General features: G+C 38.2%; 1 protein-coding gene across 1 annotated transcript in view; it reads right to left on the bottom strand.

Annotated features, from left to right (window-relative positions):
* vps53 (VPS53 subunit of GARP complex) overlaps positions 1-25,416 on the bottom strand; it is a 45,545-nt gene extending 20,129 nt beyond the window's left edge. Inside the window, exons 1-11 of the mRNA XM_041814070.1 lie at positions 25,296-25,416; positions 24,566-24,646; positions 22,749-22,798; positions 22,151-22,217; positions 10,328-10,414; positions 9,775-9,890; positions 6,398-6,517; positions 1,687-1,765; positions 1,404-1,547; positions 1,144-1,286; positions 498-639 (exon numbers count right to left, since the gene is read on the bottom strand). Of these exons, the coding sequence (XP_041670004.1) occupies positions 498-639; positions 1,144-1,286; positions 1,404-1,547; positions 1,687-1,765; positions 6,398-6,517; positions 9,775-9,890; positions 10,328-10,414; positions 22,151-22,217; positions 22,749-22,798; positions 24,566-24,646; positions 25,296-25,382 (1,116 nt within the window). The 5' untranslated portion in view covers positions 25,383-25,416. The remainder of the gene's footprint in view (positions 1-497; positions 640-1,143; positions 1,287-1,403; positions 1,548-1,686; positions 1,766-6,397; positions 6,518-9,774; positions 9,891-10,327; positions 10,415-22,150; positions 22,218-22,748; positions 22,799-24,565; positions 24,647-25,295) is intronic.
* Positions 25,417-27,248: the final 1,832 nt, after the last annotated feature.

Below are 27,248 nucleotides of genomic sequence, written 5' to 3'. Positions count from 1 at the left end.
AAACAATACAATGATCATGATCTGCACATTCTCCATGTGATGCTTCCACCTACTCACGTCAGCGTGACCTGAATTTAAAAAGAAACAGTTCTGGCTGGGACCGAGAGCACTCTGTATGGAACACAAATTTTATAAATCAGCAGTCTGATATAAGCAAAGCTGCAACGAGGACACGGTGTCTTAACTGGACTCATATGCATGCTGTCTGTTTTGTTTGTTATTATTTTGTTGTTAGTGGTTTAATACATGTACTTTTATTATACCTAACTTGGTGTTCAATTAGAGTACCTGATCACATATCAGTGTGTTTACACTTCTTCAGATCTGGCATGGATCAATAGTTGATAGAGTTGCATGTGTAATAGGAGTGTATTTGTGTATTTTCTATGCTGTTGTTCAGGCCATGACTGCCTTTTATAAGTGATTTTATACGTCAATGAGACTTTTTTTCTTGGTAAAAAAGAGATAGAATAAATAATGACATGTGTTTTGCTTACTCCAGGTATGTCCGTTAAGGTGCATCCTGTGAAGCGTTTTGCTAGAAGACCCTCAAAGTTTGTCGTCCTCTGGATGGCAAACAGAAGCAGCTTCACCTCTATTTCCTTAGCCCGTGTTCGCATCACTTTAGCCAGCTCCACCCTTGCAAAAACACACACATGAAAGGACATAACATCATTGTTATACAAGGATCAGATGAGACATTTTAGAGGTAATACAAATTCAAGTCTAACACACGTAAAAACCTAACCTCTACTGCTTTATTCATGAAAAAAAATAAGAGTTTTTTGCAAGATCTCATTTTTGTGTTCATTTGTTGACAGATGCAGCATGGGGCAACAAACAAACAGGGCCCCCCAATTCTGTTCTTGTGTAGCTGAGGGGAAAAGTCTGAGAATAGAGGTCACTGGGTCATTGCTCATGTAGGCCACCTACGTCAACTTCACTGAAAGGCTGCCAGGCACGCAAAAGTTTAGCCTTTTACATTTAACCACATTTAATTCATGTTCCTATGGATAGAAACTCAGCATAAAATACTAATGATTTGAGCTTCAGGCTCATATTATAACATTTAAGTTAAAATGACTTGTGATGCTGGTTCTTAGAGACCTTTTTACACTGTATGTTGTATGTGTGTTTATTTACCTGGTGATGTGACAGAACTCGACAGAAATACGCTCTGTCATGCACCATTCCTCAGGAAACATGCGTCCATACTTCTCCTCGTAGTCCACCAGCTGCCGTTTGATCCAGGCATAGCGGCGGTCGATCTTGTCTAACCATGCCACCTGAGCAACGAGGCAGCACACTTTTCATTAACGCCAAAATACTACCTTCTTAATAATGCAAGTTACTCACTGTTTTACAAGTTTGATAGAAAAACTATGTTAGAAATTTTTCCTTACATCTTGGTTTTCTTGGAATAAAACCAGATACTCAGAGAGGTGTTGCCTGATGAACTTTTTGATGATCTCCTGTTTGATGCGTGGGTCCAGTACATTTGCTACCAGACAGGCATCTCTCAGCACATTACTAGGACCACCTGGCCTCTGGATATGTAAAAAAGAAAGAAAAAAAAACAATTTTGCATGAATTTTACAAGGTAAGAACATAGCATTTCCTCATTTGTTCAGAGAAACTGAATACAAGCAAATGTGCTTTTTTTTTTAATTGTACCCAAATATTTACCTTGGAGCCCTGGGAGGGAAACGCTTCTTCAAAGTCTGCAAGGATCTGAGTTCCCAGCTCACTCTGTGCAGCCTTTACCCTAGACAAAACAAAAACCAATAGCAAATCTTGGTTCATTGTTCTCTCAGTCATTTAGATATATTTAATCTTTGGTAATTACACTGGAAGCAACTAATACACTTGAGACTTTTACCTCATTTAAGGCTTTAAATTTTAGCTCAGCACACCCAAGGACTTTTAATTGCCAACATTCAGTTAAAAGCAATCTTTTTTAATTAGCGGGCAACAATAACAGAGAGACACACTCAAAGCATATAAAGCTATCATCCTTTTAATTACAAGTTCATTTGCAGACTCTTTCCAGAAGTCCAGCCAGTGTTTTTGATACAGAAGCTTCATTAGACTACTACTTTACATTTATTATTGAAGCTGTAGTAGGAGGTAGGGGTGTACAAGATTGCATGGAGTGCGCAACATACTGAGGATACATTTAAATATAATACATATAAACAGAAAAAACATAACATTAGGTAAAGTTTCACTTTCTGTCCATGTCAGCAAAAATGAAAAATGTAAAAGAATAGCAATAACAGAGTTCATGGTAAAGCTGCTGTATTGGATTGCTTTAAATTTTAAAGGTGGTCTTAATGTCATGGCTTATCGGCATAGTTGATAGTTATGATTATCCTTAAACATTTTCCAACATTTGTTTTCATATCCCAATATCACAGCACAGTGCACACATTGGTTTCTCTGAATGTGAAGATCTCAGTATCACAACAACGACAGTGACAGAGAAATGCTTATAATGAGGTGATCTGACTGAGTCTGTTGTCCACCCAGGGTCTGTTTGCAACCAGGCTGGGTTACCCATGGACAGCACCAGAAGCCTTGACAATCATCCAGAGAAAACAGGCGAGGGTGGAGAGATAACCGCAAATGGATGCCAACTGATCTACCAGCTTTCACTTCAAGTTCCCCCTTGCTAGCAAAATACTTGACTCTCCACCGCGGAGTGGTCAGCATTAGTGTGGAGCAGAGTCTACACCTGTTTTATCTGAGTGAGTGAGAGCTAGCTGTCAGCAGCAGGTCTGGCTGGATCCAGTCTGAGGCTGCATTTTGTGTCACTACCTGCCAGCTCAAATGAGATAGTCACAGTGAAGTTGGCACAGTGATAAGGATCAAGTAAGACGATGGAAAGACTTCAATACAAATTGATCCTGTGCAGAGGGTGACAGCTGAAAAGTCTTCATTTAGTCATGCTTCAGAGTCCTGACAGGAAAAAGAGTGGCCTCTCTTACTAAATTACAAGAACTGGAGTCAAGAAATTGTAGAGAGAGCTCTTCTATGCATTTAGCTAACAATCCTGCCACTGTTTCCACACATATTTGACACTGACATACCTACTTTCACAGAGCTATGAATAGATCTATGACTAAAACACAGTTAACTTTTATTCAATGAAAAATTATTGATTGATATGATTTTTTAAAATCTCTGCCACTACTTTGTGCATAAAATCGGCTTTTAAAATTCAGTGTAATTTAAATATGTATTAAACTTTATTCTTTAGCTGGGCAGATTTGTTAAAACCACAAAACAAATTTTAACCAGAATAAAATATACATAGTAGTTTATAAAATAGTTACATTAATTAGTACATAATCCTCTGTGCACACACGCCCTTTCAATATTTTCACATTAAAAACATTTGCAATTATTTAAGTACTTTAATACTTAAAACACTTGTTGTTTAAAAAGGCTTCATGGTACCACAAAATGCAACTTTACTGTATTTTGAAAAATATTCTGCATAAAGGGTGCAGCCATAGTAACTATTCAGTTCTCAACCTTGGTGTTTTAAAGGCATTTTTAATTCCTCTTTTTCATTTATTTGTTTAAAATGTAATAGTTTAAATGTAGTCTACAGATAATATGTAGATGTAATGTGTTTTGCACCAGTATCTGCTTCTCTGTTTACATGTACACTGTGTCAGATGTTGATTCTTTTGTAGAAGGAGAAAATGTGTGTAGGACTTGGTGTCTGAGACAAACAATAAATCACATGGTATCATCGTGTTTAAAACTGCATCAACCGTCAACATCGGCTTAATATCTGTTTACACAAATATAAGTGTTAAAGTGAATCTGAGAAATTCTCAACTTTAATCGTTATAATTGCCAAAATCAGCCATCAACAGCTGATAACCATCCCTATCGCTAATACAGTGTCCCTACACAAGTTTAAAAATCAAACTAAAGACTTTCCAAAACCTAAATTGAGAAAAATTAAAATCAGTTTTTTTAATAATTAACTGTCAAAACTGGAAGGCATTAGATTTCTCCAAGCCTGAACTTTCCGATTTAGTGAACTGTCGGCAAAATGTCAAATGGTATAGGGCAAAATACATTTTTGGGATCATAAACCCCTGAATTTGATGATGTCTGGCACATATAATGCCTCTGTTATATCAATGTACAGTATATTGGTATTTATCATAACACACTGGGGCTGAGCAGGTGGAAGGTGTGCTAAGCTGATTCTAATCAGTTTAATTACTTAAACGGGCAACCAGGTAGCCCTGATGTTAGAGCACTGGATGAGTGTTTGACAACAGTACTGTGTTTATGAAATCACAGTAAGTCAGACAAAATCAGAGAGGGGTCTGGGGTCCTCTCCAAAGAAATTTAGAACATCCAACGATGAATTCCCTAAATTATGGAGATTATTTATGCAACAATGTGTGGGGGAAGATGATTAAAATCATATCAGGATGGCTAGGAAACAAGGATTGGATAGGGACATGTCTTACTCAAAGTGCCAGTTAAATTTAAGACCTCTCATTCGTAAAAATCTGACTTTCTAAGACCTTATATGGCCTTAAATTTGAAATGTGTAACTTAAGATTTTTCAAGGATCTGCATGAACCTCATAATATTAGAATATGCAGTCTTTTATCTTACTTGATTATCACTACTAATTCCACACATATTGTTACCATAATCCCAGGCATTGTATAGAGTAAAATAAGCTTAAGATGGATCTATGGATCTAAATTTTTGTTGTTCGTTATTGTCATTCTCTTTGTTCCTCTCCACACATCTCTCACTTTCTATCCATGTACACCACCCATGCCTTTAGCAGATGGTTAGATCATGAGTCTGGTGCTGCTTGAATCTCTGCCAGTGAAAATGTAGTTTTTCCATGCCAACTTAGTTAAATGTTGCTGAGTGCTAAGTTCATGGTGGATTGATGGGTTGTTGTAAATAATGTAACAAAGAGTCTATACAGTCTAGCCCTCTTTGTAAAGTGTGTTGAGACAGCATTGGTGAATTTGTGTTATACAGATAAAGAGTGATTGATGGACACTGTATCATAAAATGCTATGAAGAAAAAGAGTGGGTGATGCCTCTGAATTTAAGAAAGTATGAAATAAGAAATGTCAGAGACCTTTTACGTTGTAACCCTGCACATTGTGTTACAATTGAAGGATTTCTTTAGATTTCTTTAAGACCAGATATATAATCTCAAATTATTTTTAAGAAATGTGATATTTTTTATACATGAGATTGTTTAATATGCAGTCCTTTATTACTTTACAACCATTGAGTACAAGTGGTTTGATAAAGTTTTGGCTGTAATTTCCTATCTTCTCTTAGTCTTCTACATAATGCTGCCTATGTTTAGCTGAAACATTGCTTGCTTTACAAGTGTGAATTTACTTATAGCTCTATCCATAGTGCTGTGTTGGCTGTTGTATCAGCCTGCTCCATGTTTCTTGGACAGAAGCCTTGATACTCTGCAAGCTGGTTGTATCCAGCTGTCTACCTTGTCTCCATATCTCCCCCTTCAATGTGTCTCCTATCATCTGTTTCTGCAGAGTCACTTCTTCCACGCAGCTGTTATTTGGTATGAACACTGTCTGCCACACCTCAGTCAAAACAGAACACAAGGTCAAACTTTTTTTTTGGCAGAGCAGCATTATTTTGATCCTGAACTTTAGCTTGACTAATATGTCCCAAACTGATTCTTGGAAAAAACATAATATATGGAAACTAATTCAGTCAGATGTGTGGGAAACAAAAGCATTACAATTCACTTCATTTTGTGTTGGTATTTGCGTGTTTAATTCTCTCAGAGGGTGCTTGGTTGTTTACAAAAAGACCAATTTCAGATTCTGTCTCCAGAGTAAACAAACACTCCTTCATTGTAGCAATAATTACATGTTACACTGTCAGATGGATGGACGTGTTGTATTCATGAACAATAAAAAATCATGCTCATAGTGCTTTAAATGCACAAACCCACAGCACACGCTCACCATGCACACACGAAAGGAACACGCACGCACAGAGATACAAACATGCTCAGAAAAATATGTCTTTAATCTTTTACAATGGAGGCGCACTATTCAGCAGGTTTCCTTCCTATGTGGAATTCTACACGTATTTGTGTTTTAATATCTGTGTAAACAGGATGTAGTGAGCACAATATATCAATCCACAGACTCTAACAACTCTCTGGAATATTTTAGTAATCAAATCTGAACTGGCTACTGGAAACCAGCTGCTTTTTTAGTCAACTAAACCCCATGAGAGCTTGAGCAAGGCACCAAAACTCTGATTCAGGAGCTGATGCCTTTAAAAGGGTTCCCTGAAGTTTTGTTTTTAAAAATTATGTTTGGGTGTATGAAGTGTGCATAATAGTTACCTCTCAGAGAGCTGTCTGATCTGGGGTATTCCCATGTACTTCTGGAAATGTTCAAGCACATTGACCACTCCCTGCAGCAGGTTGGCTACCTCCCCGTACTGCCTCTTTCTGGTCATTGCTCTGCAAGGTAAAATTAATGAATTATTTCCACATAAAAAACACTGGCTTTGAATTTATCATTGGTACATACATTGACAGCATTCACTTATGTAAACTTCTGTAAATCTAAAGATTTCATAGCTTAGAAGGCAATAGTCTGCTTCATACTTCTGCACTGAATCTACATTAAGGTGGCCTACACCACTGTGAGCTACTTTTGACTTGACGTGGCTGCAAGGGGTGGAAATCCTGATATGACATTATCATGATACTTAGGTCCCAATTCAATATTATTGTGTTTTTAAACATTTTGCAATACATTGAAATACAATATATTGCAATATATTTCTATCTATACAATTTTCAACTGTTTTGCTGATTCAGCATTAGGCTTGCCCTAATATTTGTCATATTTCCACTGTATTTTATTTTCAGGCTGCACTCCTTGCAAACCCTATGACCATCACCTCTACTGACCTCACTGGACAATGGGAGCTTCAGCATTATCAAGAGGATAGAAAAAGCAACAGATTTTATTTTTCCAGCATCATAGACATATTAGCAATTAATTTGAAAAGCCTGATTCTTTGAGGACGTGAACTGATGCAATATCGCCTTGGAAAATATTGCGATACTATGCTGAATCGATTTTCTGATCTGCCACAGCTCTTGCTTCTATACAGGGAACCATGGCAATAAAAATCAGGCGCATTATGTTGGATTTGAAGCTGATAAATACTGAGCAATTAATTAAAAACCAGTTATTGCAAAGAATAAGAGAGAGGAAACATTGAAAGAGATGTATGTATGGCTGCTGATCAGCTGGGATTTTTTTTTTTGTATTCATTGGGCCAATGAGAGACATAGATGGGGAAATTTTGGTTCGGTATGTACCTTGGTTTTGAAGTCACAGTTCGGTACGTTTTCGGTACGGTAATTGAAGCAAATAAATAAAATGTAATTTTAATTTTTTAATTAAATTGGATTAAAATAAATAGGCTGAATAAATTACATTTATATTGTTAATAATGCTGTAACCTCCTTCCAAAAGTTCTTCAATTATTAAAAATATTACTAAATAAATACATTTTTGAGTTACTAGGTTATTTTCATTGATATATTGACATATTTACACACCTAGACAAAATTGTTGGTACCCCTCTGTTAATGAAAGAAAAACCTACAATGGTCACAGAAATAACTTGAATCTGACAAAAATGATAATAAATAAAAATTCAATGAAAATTAACCAATGAAAATCAAACATTGCTTTTGAATTGTGGTTTAACAGAATTATTTTAAAAAACAAACTCATGAAACAGGCCTGGACAAAAATGATGGTACCCTTAACTTAATATCTTATTGCACAACCTTTTGAGGCAATCACTGCAATCAAACGATTTCTGTAACTTTCACTGAGACTTCTGCACCTCTCAGCAGGTATTTTGGCCCACTCCTCATGAGCAAACTGCTCCAGTTGTCTCAGGTTTGAAGGGTGCCTTCTCCAGACGGCATATTTCAGCTCCTTCCACAGATGTTCATTAGGATTTAGATCAGGGCTCATAGAAGGCCACTTCAGAATAGTTAATTTGATTCACAGAGCCAGACCACCATTGTTATAATAAAAACAATCTTAAAGAATAAGAAATTTATAACCGGCTGGTAAGACTTTGCTGTTCCTCTTCTTTACAGTGACGTCCTTGTTTGAGTGGAGCTTTTTCAAATGCTTTGATTGGTCCGTTGGACCACGTGCTTTTAGCGGTACAGCTGCTAAATAATGTCAGTTATGTCGTTTGTCAGTTAATAATGTCGTTTGCTGTGGTTGTGAGGAAAGTGTGACAGTGAGTTGTTTTCTGGTTTTGATGTATGAGCTCGGCTCCACATGTATTCATTCGGTACACGTCTGTACCATACCGAGAGGCCTGTACCGAATCGGTTCGGTATGAATACATGTACCTTTACACACCTATGCCACACCAATCAAAGGGCTTGTGGTCTGTTTTGTTTGACGCACAGTTACATTTAAAAGGAGGGTATATATTTCAGATATGTGTGCCAAAGATTAAAATTATTTTGTACTTTGTCATAAAGTCAATAACTATCTGAAAAAGGGCAAAATGCTATGGCCTTTTCTTCTTGTTTTTCATTCAAACAAGCTTAGGGTTGTGTCAGCTATGCATTAGTTCAAATGTAGCCTAGTTTGAATGAAAGTTATATCTTCTGACGGAGTTTACACTCTCATTTAAGGTGCTGCACCAGCTAAAGTAATTTGAATGTAGGCCAGAGTTACAAAGCAAGTGTAAAGTCTGTAAATTCTGTTGTTCTATTGAGTTTTTAAAGTTAGGATAATTCCAAAGATGATGAGGGGCAGAAAAGATTTCATTTTCTGTGAGCAGAGATAATTTCTGCTATCTAAAAAAAGTACCACAAAATTATCTCATGTCTCGGACAATTTCACCACTAGCTTTCCTTCTTTTTATTTTAAACTAGCTCTAGGTTAATGGTGTGTGCTTTAGTTATCACCCAATCAAATTGTTTTGTTGTATTTTGCATACACCTTTGGTGCTGTTGTGAGATTCACTGCAGTTAAAAAGACAACACTATAACAAACTGCATTAAAAATTATTTTAAATGATTGGTTAGATTGAGTGAAAATGTCATATCTGCACCATATTTTGGTTAGGTTGGATGTTAAGCCCTATAAGAAAAATCTTATGCCTCTGTGGTGCAACCAAAGGATTAAACTATTAAAGGTACAGCTCAACTAGTTCCAATGTAGGGCTTAGAGTGGACCTATGCTATAACTCAAGAAATAACTTGCACATAGCTGGTGCAGCAGGTTGCAGTGTTTGTAACAGATTAATTATCATCGTAAATTGTCAGTTTTGTGATGGTTTGATAAAAATCACTTCAGCCATATTGGCAGCAAGAGAACTTCATTCTTAAACTAAGTGTGTACCACAGCTAATGAGTATTTAAGTAATGTGGAGTCCTGATTTGCACCTAATAAGCTGTGAGATTGGACCACACAGTGGTGCAGCTCTGCAGCATGAGGTTCTTGGTTTGAATCTACAAGCCTCCTGTTTGAGGTTTGCATGTAACCCCTGTGCCTGTGTGGGCTCTACCATGGTATTTTGGTGTACTCCAGCAGAATAAACACATGCTTGATAGGTTTACCATTAACTCTGGGTCATCTCTATATAAAGGATGATTAACTAATGTTCTAAGGTGCAGCTGAGCAAAATTTTGTCTGATCTGCTAAATAAGATTGTACCTACTCTAAAGAGTCAACGCCCCCAGCCAACATATGCAGGTGGTTGAGGGTTGTAATGGATGTTGTGAGGTGGCGCTTCGCATGGTCCAGCTGCTTTATGTCCCTTGTGATCTCCTTTACCTGTACAGAGACAAGGACAAGTCAAATATATAGAGCACATAAAAGTGAAAGATAAAGAACAGGTGATAATCAGTGAAAGTGCAGAGGTGAGAAAGTAAGGAGCAAGAAGAAACAGAAAAGTTCACTGAATAGAACAACATGAAAAAGAAAAATAGACCAAGATGACAGACACACCCTCTGGTCAGAGAAACAATTGCTCCTACATGCCTCCTGAGGGAGGGTCTGCTCACCCAGCCTCCTGACCTTCCTCTGACTCTCACTAACACACACATAGTGCTACTTGTAACAGACACATGGAAGGTGCATCACCTTGACTTTATATAGCTCTACCTCTGTCCTCTATTGTACAAGTAAGAGGTTACTCCTCTGTGCTGAAGTCACATCTTTGATAAGCATCAGCAGCCTACAATTTTCTTTGTGTGAGTTTTTCTACCTACCATTTGTTCAGACTTCTCTGCCTTGTCCTTGATGTCTTTAATTTTGCCAAAGAGCTGCCCGATGGCAATCTGGGCCTCCTCCAAAGCCTGGGGAAAAACAAACACGGGCAACATGAAGAATAAGACCTAAAGCTGGAACAACTGAAAGAAATTGAAGGAAATGGCATAGAAAACAGAAAAGTTTGGCTCTAACTTTGAAGGAAACATAAAGATGTGTAACTCAAGTTTACAATCACACACTCAGGCTAATGCAGATTAGACTACACAAAAAGCTTTTACTTTTCTATAGCTAAATTTGCAAAAATTAATCTGATAGTATCTGATAGTTCATTTTCACTTTATCTGGCTGCATCTCAATGGTGTAAAATAACAGCCATTGTAGCCAGACCTTCATTCAAGGAGTAAAATGTAAACACATTGAGCATGAATGCTAAGGCTAGAGGCAACTTAAAACACACTCACTCAACCACATGATTGGTCACTTGGAAAAAAAAAAAATAAATAAAACTGCATTATTTCTAGATCAGCCTGATCTTGGATAGTGTAGCCAGTGCAAAAATGTTACATTATTTTTGCAGTAAATTATTTTTAATCTCATTATGTTGCACTTAAAAAGCATTTGATTCAGAGATAGCCATCATGTTCCTGCCCATATTCAAGTGATTTCTTTGATCACAGCACTGTTACGACAAAAATATAGACAAAATAACTTCATATAATTGTTTCTGTCTTGCTTTTTAATTGTCATAACTAATAGGATTCACTTGTTCCAGCCCATGATGTGTAATTTCAGAGCATAAATTCTGTCCTGACAGTACATAGGATAACATAGCCTTTACATTTTAAGGGGATCTACAGTCGCTAGAAAAGTATGTGAACCCTTTGAGATTTCTTGGATTTCTGCATAAATTGGTCATCAAATGTGTTCCGATCTTCATCTAAGTCACAACAGTAGACAAACACAGTCTGCTTAAGCTAATACCGTGCAAAAAATATGTTTTCATGTTTTTATTGATAAAACTGCTTAAACACTCACAGTACAGGATGGAAAAAGTATGTGAACCCCTAGGCTAATGACTTCTCCGAGAGCTAATTGGAGCCAGGAGTCAGCCAACCTGGAGTCCAATCAATGTGATGAGATTGGATGTGTTGCTTAAGGCTGCCCTGCCCTATGAAAATCACACACACCTGAATTTGCTGTTCTCAAGAAGTATTGCCTGATGTTAACCATGCCTGGCACAAAAGAGCTCTCAGAAGACCTACAATCAAGAATTGTTGACTTGCATGAAGCTGGAAAGAGTTACAAAAGTATCTCTAAATGTCTTGATGTTCATGCGTCCACGGTAAGACAGTCTACAAATGGAGAAAGTTCAGCACTGTTGCTATTCTCCCTAGGCATGGTCGTCCTGTAAAGATGACTGCAAGAGCACAGCGCAGAATGCTCAATGAGGTGAAGAAGAATCCTAGAGTGTCAGCTAAAGACTTACAGAAATCTCTGGCACATGCTAACATTTGTGTTGACAAATCTACAATAAGTAAAACATTCAACAAGAATGGAGTTCATGGGAGGACACCACGGAGGAAGCCACTGCTGTCCAAAAAACACATTGCTGCACGTTTGAAGTTTACAAAAGAGCACCTGCATGTTCCACAGCACTAATGGCAAAATATTCTGTCCATAAGATAAAACCAAAACTAAGTTGTTTGGAAGGAACACACAACGCTATGTGTGGCGAAAAAAAGGCACTGAACACCAACATCGAAACCTCATCCCAACTGTGAAGTATGGTGGAGGGGCCATCATGGTTTGGGGCTGCTTTGCTGCCTCAGGGCCTGGACGGATTGCTGTCATTGACGGAAAAATGAATTCCCAATTTTATCAAGACATTTTGCAGGAAAACTTAAGACCATCTGTCCACCAACTGAAGCTCAACAGAGGATGGGTGATGCAACAGGACAACGACCCAAAGCATAGAAGTAAATCAACAACAGAATGGCTTCAACAGAAGAAAATACGCCTTCTGGAGTGGCCCAGTCAGAGTCCTGACCTCAACTCGATTGAGATGCTGTGGCATGACCTCAAGAGAGCGATGCACCCCAGACATCCCAAGAAAATTGCTGGACTGAAACAGTTTTGTAAAGAGGAATGGTCCTCCTGACCGTTGTGAAGGTCTGATCTGCAACTACAGGAAACATTTGGTTGAGGTTATTGCTGCCAAAGGAGGGTCAACCAGTCATTAGCCTAAGGGTTCATATACTTTTTCCACCCTGCACTGTGAATGTTTACATATTTGTTCAATAAAAACATGAAAACATATCATTTTTTGTGCAGTATTAGTTTAAGCAGACTGTGTTTGTCTATTGTTGCAAATCAGATGAAGATCAGAACACATTTGATGACCAATTTATGCAGAAATCCAAGAAATCTCAAAGGGTTCACATACTTTTTCTAGCGACTGTATAATTTAAGTCAGCCTGTCAGGCAGTTAAGAAAAAATTTTAGCGACCGTGAGATGACCCTGTCTCTCTCCTACACTCTGTCTGTCTGCAATATTCATAAATGTGAAGTTGTGCATTTCAATGAGGTGATAACTGGACTTACTGGAACAGATTTACAGGCGGAAGGCTGTGACAGAGAGCCAAGCAGAGACACTGGCAGTAAAACTCAAACATACAAAATCCTGCTCTTTTATGCAAATTTTTGCTATGTTAATGACTTGTTTCCAAGTTTTTCAGTGTGTAAATGCTTTGAAACATTCAGAAAATGACATTTTATGTCTCTGAATAACAGCAGTTTTGAATTGCACATCTCCTATGGTGCAGTTAACATAAAAGCCAATAGGTGTCAGCAGATGCTAAAATGGATGCCACACATCAAAACAAACACCTGAATGAGAAAGTCCATCCACTGACAGCAACACTGAAAGCAAAGATACTGAGTTTTTCAAATTTTAAACCTTGCAAAAACAAGGTAAAATACTGGCCTAACATAGCCACTCTCCATCTATACATGGTAAGACACCAGACTAATTAGCAGTTAGCAACTACAGCCAGGGTAGCTACACGAGGCACTGAATAACAGGTAAATTCACAATTTCCCTCAACTTCTAACTGGAATTAGAAAATCACAAGTAGTACTTTTATGCTTTATTTGTAAAGACCTGAGCTGTACAGTGTAGCTGATAAAAATGGCTTCAGGCAGTGGATTATTGAGTGTGAGTCATGCTGTTTAATCCCCACTCATTAGGGCATTACAGAAACTGTGCTGCCTTTGTTAAATGCAGGTGGAAAGCAAAAAGACATTCTTGCAAGAAAAGGTGGGCTCATAGTGAAATGAAACCAGAATATCATTGCTTCATGAAAAACAGCAGCGGGAGACAACAAAGGTGGACATTTCAAGTATAAATCTATGCCTTTGCTGTTATTCTCTTCAAAAAGAAGAGCTACTATTGTTATTTCTGTTATGGAAAGGTTTATCACTCAAACTAAAAGTGTAGCATGGTATGTATGTATGTATTGTATCATACCCTCTGTATCATAATATGTATAGTATTATGATATGCCCCCCTCTCTTTCTCTCTCTCCTTTGTCCAACTGAAGCATGTTTGGTTTGAAAGCTCATCAACCAATCAACTGAAAGCTCTAAGCCCTCAAGAATGCTTTGGCTGTTTATAGAAAAAAATTCCTATATGCAAGAATGCAAGAAATTCACTTTTTGGTAAGTTTTTCACTGTGAATGTTATTATTAAAAACTATTACACTGGAAATGTTCCACAGCTCTATAACAAATACAAATGATTTAAACTTCTAAGTGAACACCAGAGTTTTGATTTGATTTGATTTGTGTTATGAATGATAATCATAAGAAATAGAGTCCCTCTTCACTTTCTTTTCTTCTCTGTTTTGCAAATTGTTTTGGACTGGTTTTCATGTGGGAAATGAACAATGGGCTAACCAAACAAAAGCTGAACTTAGACAAAGCTTGGGCTCGCCAATCACTGCAACGCCTTCTACAGCAAGCAAGGCCGGGACCCAGATGTGTAACGTGCAGGTGAGCTTACCCCGCATCTGTCTCTTTCCTTAAACCAGTGTTGTCTTTCTTTTGACTGTCTCTTTTCTTCAAAACACTGGATGTTAGAGCTAGTAAATTCTGACTTTGTCAGATTAAAAGGCAAAGAACACAGACACTATGTCAGCTGTTGCTGACTGTAAAATACATTCATGAATCCGGCCAAATGCATCAATTAACTTTCCTTTATATCCTTTTAGGATATTGTTATCAAAAGGGACAACAGGTGGAATAACTTTCTTGTATTTGAAGTTTACCAGACATCTCCTGGGCTATGTTTTTATTTTAGACTCAACACTTTGCCTGACATGTGATAAATTACCCAGCTGCCTGCTCCCAGTCCCAGTGAGAAGAAAATACCAAACAAGCTAATTGGCTGTCTAATTGACGGGTATCTGGATATCTGACATTGTGAACCGTTAGATTGACATATGAGCCATACGGCTAATCTCTGTGTAAAGGCTGTCACTATAAAGGCTAAAGAGCATATTAGCAGCTTTAACAGCCTTTAAAGCCAGAGCGGATTAGATAACATCAGACAGTTACAATTGTTAGATAGTTAACGTGCTGTTCTAATATTTCCCCATCATCTGACACGGCAGCTGCTCTTTGATGCTCCCAAACAGAGATTGTGCTTCGACATCTGATGCCAAGATAATTGGCTTGTCTTGGCCCCTGATGCTGTGCGACACAACTTTCCTCAGACTCTCTCTCTCTCTCTCACATACACACACACACACACACACACACCGACAAATGCACATAAGGAATGCTAACAGCCGGCACCAGCTGTGCAAGGAATTTACCACTTTTACAAGCACCAGTGAGTGTTCAAACACACGCAGACAGACACACACAAACATAAATAAAGCTTGCACTGACTGCAGAGGATTCATTGTCCTTCCTGTGTGTGGTCAAATTTTGGTGACAGTGTCATAGAGATGCAATCAAAGTCAGATTGTGACAAGGTCATAAAATCACAACAGAACCATATTGGCAGTTCACTCTAAAACGTCTTCTATTCCATATTTTATGATTTTGTCAAGAAGAATGACTTTCCTTGAGTCAAGAGGAGCAAATTCTGACTTAAGCTTGCATTTGTCCTGATTTCTTTCATGCTTCAAACAACCCTTTGCTTGTTGGGTGATTGACTAAATGAATTGGAAAACTGCAGGCGAGTTAAATGATTCCTCTTTGATCTGAGAGTGAGGAGGAAGGGAGTGCCTCTGAATCTTTAAAGTGGTTCCCTCGAGGAGTTTTTGAGCAAACAAAGTGAACGCAAAAAGGGGCCAGAAGCTCCAAGGCTGCAATTGTCGCTCCTGCAGACTCAGCTGAGTCAATCTGGCTTGCTTCCTAGCGCTCATTTCCTGCGTTTAGCCTTGAGGAAAGCAGAGAGAGAGTGTGAGTGAGAGAGCCCACTGCCCAGAAGGCGCCTCCATGCTCAAGATGTTATCTGCTCACACACCAGTGGATCTCTAACATGCAATAGGCAGCATATGTTCTGCAGCAGTATTATAGAGTTAAAAAGGAACAGGGAGCTTCTTTCAAAAGCTTGAACAGGCTTTGGATGCACTTCACTCATCCCTTTTACAGACAGCAGTGTAGCTTTAATGGTGCTGAGTTTAGAGCCAGATAATAAATAATATCAGCCAAACAGGTTTATTTTACTGTCTGGAAAGTGCCTAAGCATTAGCCGTCATGTAAACATTTAGAAAGACAAATTAAAAAAAGGGGTGTTTCCAAATAGCTAAGGTGATGCTTTTTATTTATTTATCCTTTGTGTGCTAAAACTGCTGTTTAGGCCTAAAACGACAGAAATAATATCCAAGGCTATATTTTAGCTGTTTATGATATAAACAGAAATATTCTAGAAATATTCTAAACTGTTAATTTCCCTTTCATATTTAGTCCTGGAAAACAACACAAGCATTTTGGCAGAATTGCTGTTTTCAGATGATGTGGTAGTCACGTTTAATAGGCTTTACTGACACTGAGTCCCTTAACATAAAAGAGGCAAAGATGATAGAATCTGCAGAGGGTGACCCAGTTTTTATTAGAGAAATAAAAGGACATAAAACACAAAGTTGTAAAGTTACTTAAGTATAAATATGCAGACAGATGGAGGAAAGTGACAGTGCAAGAAAGCTCTGACAAGATGAAAGCCTGGAAAGTAAAACATGCTCTGAGACAGCCTTTTTGAGTTAACATTAAATATTTACATTAATGGCAATTCTATAGGGAGACCACCCAGAGCTGGAGGCCTGTTAATACCACAGTCACACACACACAAATACACACAGACATAAGGAGTAAATGCCAGCCTGTCATCCATGCAAGCAGCAAGGACAGCCTCACTATTAGGATGTGGAAACGTGTGTCTGTGTGAGTCAATTACCAGGAATGTAAATGGCAGGCAGTTACTGATTACAAATGTTTGGTCCTGTAAATGAGCTTCTCAGACATCCAAAAATAGATTCCAACCAAGAGGCCTTCACAGTTTTTATTTTCATTACAAAACAACAAGCAATAAATGAAAAATAACCTTTCATTAGCAGATGATAATGAGCTCCTGTGGAGCAGGTGTGCATGAAGTCTCCATGACAACAGGCAGCTAAGAACATTGGGCAACTTCATGTATGGAGGAAACTTTCTCTTTTTGCAGACTATGACTTAGAATTGGGCAGTGTCTATTTTCTAATAATAAAATAAAATAAAAAAGGCACTTCATTCATCTGGTTAAATGTTCTTTTTCAATAAAATAAACATGCAATATGAAGTACTGTGCAGACGTTTTAGGCATGTTTGGACTGAAATAAGGCGTGTAAAGGTGAGTACGCCCACCTGAGGGCCCCCTTGGGCGGGAAGGAGGATTGACACAACGCAGGTCATGCTCTGGATGTATTTGTACATAACCAAGGGCATAGGAAAATAATCTGATGAAAACAAAACAAAAACCACAGCTTTAGGGCGGAGTTATGGGTAGATGTGGCGCTTAAACATAGCCTAGGGGTACTGTTAGGGCGGGTAGGAGGGTTGCCACAACCCCCTGGTTGTCGTGTGTATGTTCTAAGCACCTGAAAACTGTTGGTGGTTGCTGGGCGTATTACCAGGGGTGCAAAGGCTGGACAAAAGAAATGCTGTTAAGCTCAACCTTGGCTGCTGAGCGACGCACGTACGTGTCAAACGTGTCGACACTGACTCTGGCCGCCCTCCCTCCTCTCTTCAGCCCGAGGTTGTGGAACATCAGGACCTGTGAAGAACCGTTAGCACTCTACATGTCTAAAACTTCTGTACAGTACTGTATACTGCAAAAGGAAAAAACTATAAATATGCTTTTTTTCTATTATCTTTCAGATACAACTTACATGCAGCTAAGTGGATTTTTGGTGATAGTCCAAATTAAACTGGACATTTAGATTACATGAAATAATACCAAGTCAATTTCCTCAAAGTAAGACTAACACATCCAAACAATATGGTCTAGAGTTAATGCACTCTTGTAGGTATAAACCTCAGCTGGAACCAAACTGGCCAAGGGTTTCTAGTTATGCTCTCTATGTCTGTGCCGACCTTTGACCCTGAGGTTAAACAGTAAAGATGTAAAATCAATATCAAAGTACAGGTAACGGACTAATATGATCACAGCTGTTAGCCTGAATGGAGGACTAGACTGCAGGGTTTTGGCCTTTGGCTGCATGCAGGATTGGTGATTTTTGTGTAGGTTTGCTTCACCCTTAATGAGGAAAATATTAATCATAATCAGCAACAGTAAACATAACACAGAAAACATTTCAGGACTTTCCATACACTGTAAAATACTGACTCGTGAATTATGTATTTTTGATTTATTAGTAAAAGACTGAATGAAGTCCTTTTCATAATAAAACTGCTAAATTTGACTTTATATTGATTTTTACCCTTTCTGCAAACAATTTTATTAAAAATCCAATTAACAGTCTAGTTTAATCACCAAACTAGTGTCATTTGGGGCTGAATTAAAAATTATACAGCTGCTGAGAGGACATTTCAAAATATCACTATATATACCATGTATCAGGATGTAGCAAAAATATATATTGGGATATCAATTTTAGGCCATATCACCCAGCTCTATATCACAGGTATTAAAAGGTATTAACACGGCAATGCTTAAGTGAGAACAATGTATTTTTGAATAGAAGAGACATCTTTATGTACAGGAGTTCAACATATTGAAGAAAACCAAATATTGTTCCCTTTTGGAGTAAACCAGGGATGCACCCTTCCAATTGTCAATGCTCTGCTGCTCTTAGCCTGTACAATCTGCAGCAGTACGGAGTGAACCTATCAATATGATTTTAAACACAACATTTACACAGATCACATTTTATTTCCACTTTGTGAACCAAAATCTTCCTCACCAGCTGTTCTGAATGTGATTAATAAATAATGGATTAACCAGAATTTAAGAGAGTCAGTGTCTTCTAATTCTTACACTTCCATGACTGATGTTGAGGATTCACCTTTCTTGTGGCAATCAAAGGGAATTAAGTATCAACTTGGAATTGAGATTATATCCTAGTGACAGAAATACTTAGTCTTAATGGCCCTTTTCATTTTAATTGCAATTAGGGATGCGTGGACAGTTTTACCTCTGTCTCTTTTGGGTAGAGCTGAAATGTTTTAAAGAACAAACAGCAAAGACTTACACATAAACAATTTCATCTACAGCTTTAAAGTTCCTGACTCTAAATTTAAACAAATTTCTGTTTACTAATTTTCTTTGGTGCAAAGATAAACCCAGTCTTAAACAAAAAGTTATGTATCCACGGATCAAAAGGTGGCTTATGAGTATGACAACTACTTCCAGGCTTTAGGCTCTTTCTTAACCAACAAATAACTGAATGTTTTATTATCAAGGCACATAACCATCAACACACTGAATATCAGCTCTTTAACCTGCCAGGATCTACCTGCTAAGACAGTCACATTTCCACACTGTCCTGCTCAACATAAAAGTCAGTTTAGAGAATAAACACTCCAGACTTCCTCCTTTTTCTCTCTCCATCTCCCTCCATAAATGTTATAGTCTTTGGTTTCAACCTGAGGATTGCATTTAACTCAGTGAGTCAGTGAGTTCAGTCAACATCAGTCATCACTAAAATGCTGATCTTAATAGTTTTATTCTGTTGCTGTCCTTAAGTTTCAGCCACCATGCTGAAATGAACACCTCTCCATCCATCCATCTGTAGAAAAGATTTTTTCCCTTTGGAAAAGTTGGAACGCCACTGTGGGGTTGGAAAAACAAACTGAAATTATTGTGTGTGACTGTGTAATGTTATTGGTCTGGACAGGATTTAGAGCGTTTCCTGCTACCAAACAGTAGCTAACAGGGAAAGACAGGGCCACCATGGCCAGATGTCCTGACAACAACACACACCTAATCATGTCAACAGGTAAGAACTTACACAGCTCACCCATCAGGTGTCATGTTCCCTTAAAGCCACAGCTCATTTGCAGAGAAAGGACCTGGATTACATCAAAACGGGTTACTCTTTTTCTTGATGCTTCCACACGAACAGGCAAGCACTCAACTGTCTGGGTTCAGGAGAAATTTAAGTATTTACATCCAGGGATCTATTTCCCAGACATGCTTTCTGTAAAGAGCGACAGTGGGAATGGTTCTGAGTCATCTTGTCCTTTTCCATGGAAGTAATGTGGAAGGAAAGAGCAGGCGAGCGGGAAGAGCATGTTTTTCTGGATCAGGAGAAATCTGTTGCACTATTTTAACTTCAGCAGAGGGGCAATGCTTTGAGCAACACAAATGACGGAAAAATGCCTGCTGGTGTTTACTGCAGGCCCAAAACGCATTTAGCCTATTTTACCAGCTGTGGTACCTGAGTGAATCAGATTCATCACAGGACAAAGGAAACCAAAGTCAGAAAGCTCTTTTCTCCACTCCACTTTTTCATCCTGCTGACAATTTTAAGTATGGCAGCAGGTGCATCTGCTCAGGCAACTTCAGTGACCACTGGCAATCAACTGTCATTTTCCTGCTCTAATTGCAAATACATGCAGAGTTTATCTGCATTTCAATACTTTAAATGTTTTTTAAATACCACAAACTTACAAAGGACAGAGAAAATCCTGTTCTAGATAAAATTTCTTGATGTGCTTTGTACAGAAACTTAACACACTCTGTTTTATCCTAACAGGTCCTTTATAACACAGACTTCATGTCTCTGTTATGCCAGGAGCTTTGCAAGATGGTTTAGCTTGAAACACGGAAACGGGCGAATCCATCTGCTTTGCAAGGTTATAGATATATGTTGTTTATAATAAAAGATCAAATACCCATAGACTTTTCTTTAAATCTTCAAAATTGTACCAAAACACATGACCAGTTCTCATTTTAACTAAAACTAACTCCCCAAAATATTGTAAAGTATAACAAATATTGTATTAAACTATCTATAAAATAATACATAGATCTAATGTCCTGGCCATTATGAACATTCTTTTATCCTTAGTTGTTACATGAAGCTCAGTAAGAAACTTACTGCTTCACTCTCTTTAGCTGCATTCTCCCCGACTCCTGAATTCATCTTTGCAAAGCCACTGGATTGGCCAGATTCCATGTCCGTCATCAGGTAGATCCATCTTAAAAAGCTCCATTTGGCATTTTGTTCTCCGTCTGACAATGACTTGACCAATCAGCATCATTTGAGGAGAACGAGGCAGTAGCTATGGGTGGCGTTTAGTTGTTCTGCAAGCCTGTAAACGATGGTGGCTGGCAATTAGCTCAGATGTGGCCATATAGGCAGATTTTATCACACTGGACCATATTTAAAAAAAAAAAAAAAAAGAAGGGCAAAGAACCTCACTGAAAGCCTCTGTTGGTGGAAAAAACATGTTTTTCTCTTCTCCCTGTGTCCTTGGGCAAGTTTTGTGTCATCAAATGGCTCCACTGATAGTTAACAACGATAGTGACTGCCTAAGATCACATTATGTAAATTACTCTCTGGGATTGAGCATGCCCACTGCATTATATTTTGTTGCTCTGATAGGACCGTAATGAACAAGGCAGACTGAAGGTTCAGCACTTACAGTCTATGGACGGTTGCCCAGACAGATGCAAAATATATTCCAGGACATGGATATATGAAACAGTGTACCTGGTGTGTCAGGTTAGGAGGAATTATGAACTATCCAGCAAAAACTACAATCAGTGACTGTTTCAGGTTTTTTATCTGACTACTAGAGCACCACTACCTATGTTACTAGTTCTGATGTTAGATACAGAGAGTGAGAAAGCGAGAGTGAGTAAAAAGATCGCTGATGTGAGCTGGGAGAAAAGGAGACAGAGAAATGGAATATGGACAGAAAATCTGACATGACATCAAAGCTTCTTTAATAATAAGACCTTTGGACTATATTTAGTATAAACAAAACGGCAAGGAGGAGTCTGTTAAAAGAATACCCAAAGAATGTGACCAAAAGAGTACTATTAAATCATGTCAGAATGACAATTGAGGGTTTTGACTCTTAACATCATCCGTGCTCTGCAGTGCTTTCATGTAATACTGTTGAAGGAATGTGGCCATATGCAGCCCAGACTTTTAATAATATTCCAAGCTTTATCTCCTTAATAGATCAGTAGTGCATTTCCAACCTATACTTAAAAGCTTTCCACCTCTGATCAGATCACACAGGACTCATGTTGATACCTGGTGTAAAAGGCCAAATGTTTCTGTGTAAGCTGCAGCTCAACTCACCTGTCTGCCATCCTGGCCCACATTGGTCTGGCCTCTCACCACTGTCCTGATGTTGTCATCAAGGCGCCTATTAAGTATAACATGAATGCATTAGTTTGTGACACCGAGATATAAAAGTAAACACCAGAAGAAAAATACGAGGGAGTTAAGCCTGAGTCTTTTGTTTTTAATACAAAAACACAGTCTGACACTGATTGTTTTTATCCATTATTAGTTTCTTTTATTCAAAGCAGATTTTAGTTTTTTCATTTTTCTTTTTGCAACAGTCCAAATCATTTCAGTCGGTGGTTGATTATTCAGAGCAGCAGCTGCAGCCCCCCTGCTCTGAAACATGTCTTTAAACACTGTGTCCATGTATCATGTGGATATCAATCATTAAACATGACAGATAAAAGACAAATTTGTACTCACAGGCATCCAACCAGCTAAAAGATTATTTTGCCTGGTACTGTGAATTTTCGCAATGAATGGAAAAATAAATGAACTGGACTAAGAGTCCGGAGCAATTTCTGAGTATGAGACTTTTAAAATTGGATTACATATCCAAAAAAAACATCAGAAATAAAGGTGTGCAAAGACCTTGTAGACATGAACTCACCGAATCTTCAGACGAATCTTGCTGACCACATCATCAATGTTAGCCAAAGACTGGAGAGAATAAAGAGACATAAAAATTCCGTTCACTAAACGTCTTTTAATAAATCACAAAGATTGCAATGTGAAAATCTCAGAAATATTGTATTCCCACTTACAACAGCCTGTGCACACAATCCACTGAGTGCAGTGGGTAGACTGCACAATCCCTTATATTTTCTCCTCTTATACACTCGAAAACCTTGAATATTACTTTATGATTTGTAGCTTTTGTAAAGCATATTTGTAAAACTCTGCTTCAAATCATACCTTCAGTGCCAATTAACCACAATTTCAGTTGCAAAAATTCATGCCCTCTACCAGAAGCAGAAACTAAAAGGTAACAGTGACCTCTTATGGACAAGGAGCAAACAAAAGCATGTACACAGATTAAGTATTTATATTTATGATCTGAGAGCACTCACATTAAAATATCTAAATAAATGATAACTAAATATGGCCTCATGCATTTACACACATGTACACATATGGCTAACACAAACCCCATTTTATTTTGTTTTTGTTTTACATTTAATCAAGGTCTAGCATTCAGTTAAAGGGGACATATTTTACCCTTTTAAGACAAGTTTATATTGGTCTCAAAAAATGCCAGTGAAGTTCATAGCTGAAAAAAACACACACCAGTATTGGATTCTTGCATGTCTAAAAAGCCCTCTGTTTCAGCCCTTCTCAGAAAGAGCTGTTTCTGTGTCTGTGGCTTTAAATGTTAATGAGCTGTCTGACTCTGCCCCTGACCACACCCCTCTCAGGAAATGGATGTGGCACTCCTGTTACAGCCACTTTTATCCAAAGTTAAGGACCTGACTGGGATTCGATCCATCAATCTCCCTGATCAAAGTCAGCAGGATAACCCACTGAGCTTTTCAGCATCTCAGCTGGTGGCTGAGAGGAAGATCATCTACCACATTTTGTGGTAGATGTGGATGTCTTCCAAGTAGAGAAAGCCAACCAAACATGGGGGCAATGCTTACTCCCCACATGAGGTCATGAGGGGAAAATCTGAGAATGGCTTGTTTCAGCACAGATTTTCTGAAATGTGGAGAAAGAGAGGGGGGAAAAGATTTTTCTAGTATTTGAGGGGATTGTGGACAGGCCAGGGGCACGTATTTTTGTTAGAAAAGCCTGAAAAGGGGATTTTTTCACAATATGTCCCATTTAAAGTGTGGGACTACAGTCTATATAACTTATATACACAGGACAGGTCAATTCCCTTGTCCTCAGTGTTAATGGGGACAGATTCTGCTTGAGTAAAATAAAACACCGTAAGCAATGCGTTTTTACTTTTGTACAGTGTCTTTGAGTTCTTGAAAAGTGCTCTATAAATAAAATTTATTATTATTATTATTATTATAAGGTTCATCAATGAACATATAAGGCATAGCAAATTGTATAGCTTCTATGGATTATGAAATATGAAGTATCTAAAGGTCCGGGATGAACACTGTTTACAATAGACACTTCTATATGTTATAGTGAAAAATATTCATGAATTGGGAAAGAAAAAAAATATGGTTTGATTCAGCTGATTTAGTCTCATAGCCATTGTTTTGTATGCTGGTTAACAGGACTATGACTTTGAATAGATCAGAGCCACTGCAGCATTAAAATATAAAACATGCCATTGCTACTGTGACAAGGCCACAGAAAAATGTCTGTCTCCTTATTTGAAAGGTAGTTATTGGCTGGTCCACATTAAATTGGATATCACGGTGCAGTTCAGCCTGCCCCCCCATATAGTATTTCTGTGTGGATTCACCGTACCTGTTCAGTCGGGAACAGTGTGTTGATGTATTCAACAGCGTTAAAGTCTGCTCTGTCCAGAGGGTCTTGGCTGGGGAAAACCTAGTACACAAGAAACAAACAACATTCATGTAGAAATTAATGACTGACAGAGGCGTAACAATAATGACTGAAAATAGTAATGCCTTGAACACATCTGTTGAACTCTGTAAGAACATACACAGGAGTGTAAATCATAGCTTGTCATGGCTGAGTCTTCGCTGACTTCTTTAATAAGAAAAGCTACGCATATCTTAAACATGATGTACTGCAGTCTATGCAAGGTTTATTATGCAGAATCCCACCAAACTAAACTCTTCAAAAGACATTATTTGTTTCCTGCATTACTAAAAGCCATTCATGAACTAGGCATACATGTTGATAAAGACTCTTAAGTAATTGCACCTGCACTGTTAATCTCACATTTACGACCACCACCGAGAAGCGACGGGGCAATGACAGCTTTAATAGTTATACATGGTGCCAGATTATGGTTACCTAAATTTCTAGCATATTCATGTCAATGTCTTTTTGTTTTAGCTATTAATAAAGTGTTAAATCAATCATTTAACATAGCTAGCGGTGGTTATTCGGCAGTGACATGGCCAGTAAGGACTCCGTAGGTCGGGTTAGCTTGCTAGCAGCTCCCGTGTTTGAATAAAACAGCTGACAGGGCTTAAAATTGTCAAAGTAACATTGTTGTTCTCGTTACCTGTTCAATGGCTAGTTGTACCTCTGGGGTTAGATGCAGAATAGCCTCCAAATCCTCCGCAAATTCAAATTCTTCTTCCTCCATCATTGTCAAAACAACACCGGAGATCTCTCCGGCATACCACTTCCTGGTGACGAGGCTTCTGGGATACCGGATGACGTTATAGAAACGGTGCTTTCAGGGCTCTGGGAAATCAGAACCACATATCATGTCTTCTCTGCCTTTCATTCCTCTCCTATTTGAGACAGCAAATGCAATCTGAGAGTCTCTCCTCAGATAAAGAGCATATAAACTGTAGAAAAAGGCATGTACATATCTTTATATCTGGACCGTTCCTTTGCCTAGACTCATGATGGAGGGTCAAACTAATTAGAATGGTCTACTAATTATTTTAAATACATATACCTTGGACTTGACAGCTTTCAGTAGGTTCATTAACTAGTTTTTCACCCAATGAATACATACCTTGGACTTGTTATGCCCAAGCAATAAGAAATGCTTTAATAATGAACAACCCACAGATGTAGCTATTTAGCATTATTATGAAATAAATGTCTTAGATGGGTAATTTTTTTTTATGTTGGATTGAAAAGAATAAAATTTGGCTCAAGAGCTGTTCAACTGGGAATCAGACTCTACAGAGAGCTGTAAAGGTCTGAGTGAAATGTTAATTGGCATAAGGGTAATGTTTTTTTTCTTTGTAAAACAATCACATACACATTTAGAGGAGAGACGCCACTGGGCTATCTTCAGGTACGTCTTCTTTGAGACAAGGCTTAAGCATTTTAAGTGCTAGGCATTTCAACCTGGTCTCCAAGCGAGTGTGTCTGGAGAAAGCCTGGTAGCTTTTCTCCTTAGACAGAAAACTTTTTAAGTTTTCAGGCTCACCTCTCATTTACTTCAACACCTGTTAGCCTTTTTTATGCCAGTGAGCCAAATGCCATAGCTGGAATGAGAAGATAATTAGATTCAAGGTGGCTGAATTATATTTAAAAGCAGTCTTGGAATTCTCTTATTTTGCAACTTAACTGCTTAAAGTAAGTAGATGATGACTTCCCTTTACACAGATCACAATTTCACATGTGCATAACTAGCAGAAGACGCATAGTCATATCACATATCAGATAATACTAAAGGCTATGTGTATTTTTCAGAGACTCAGAATAATGCTAGAGCTCACTCTGAAAACTAAGTCTTTTGAATTTTTATTCTTCCTGAATGAGGTAAGGACACTAAATCTTCTCTCAGAATAGTTTAATTAAATTTTACACAGCCTCACAAGCTCTTTCCACACTGTCTTCAGTCTTTAAAACCCCCCATAGCCCTGTTCTGATCTTAATACCTCATTGTCTTTCAGATAAGTAATATGATTCAATGTTCTGGCTTCTTCTTGCAGTGATAGTTTTATAGTTTGAATGGTCTTTTTTAACAAATGCCGCCAAGAAATAGCCTCCCACTGTTTCAGTAACATATTGCCCTGACTGTGCAGGCATGTGTATTAAAGGAGCAGCAGTGCCCCCTGCTGTTACCAAGAAATAAACATCTAATAAACAAACATTTACTGACATAAGCAGCAGCTTCTAAGCATTGCACACTACTCTCCTCTGCACACTTCCGTATATAAACATAAGAGAGCTTACAAAGTACTAGAACAGGAGGACTGTGGTAAACATACGGGAGAGAAGCAGTGGAGTGGTGAAAATGAAGAGGAAGATAGTAGACTGAGTGTAGTAACAGTCAAAGTATCACAGAAAGAGGAGGGTTGAAGAGGAAAACAAAAGTGGAAAAGCTTGCATCAGGTTTGCTTATATTTATGAGAATAAATATCAAGAAGGGTAAGAAAAGGAGCAATCAGTGAAGGAAAAGGAGCCATGAGGGGATCCAGTGTCACAGTTCCTCAAATAGTCTTTATTATTGGTCATCTTTCCAATAGAGAGTAAGACTAGAAAATGA

This window comes from Cheilinus undulatus, linkage group 2 (genome assembly GCF_018320785.1).
Source record: "Cheilinus undulatus linkage group 2, ASM1832078v1, whole genome shotgun sequence".
NCBI lineage: Eukaryota > Metazoa > Chordata > Actinopteri > Labriformes > Labridae > Cheilinus > Cheilinus undulatus.
The sequence above is the reverse complement of the archived record's forward strand: the minus strand, read 5'-3'. Positions and strand labels throughout refer to the sequence as shown.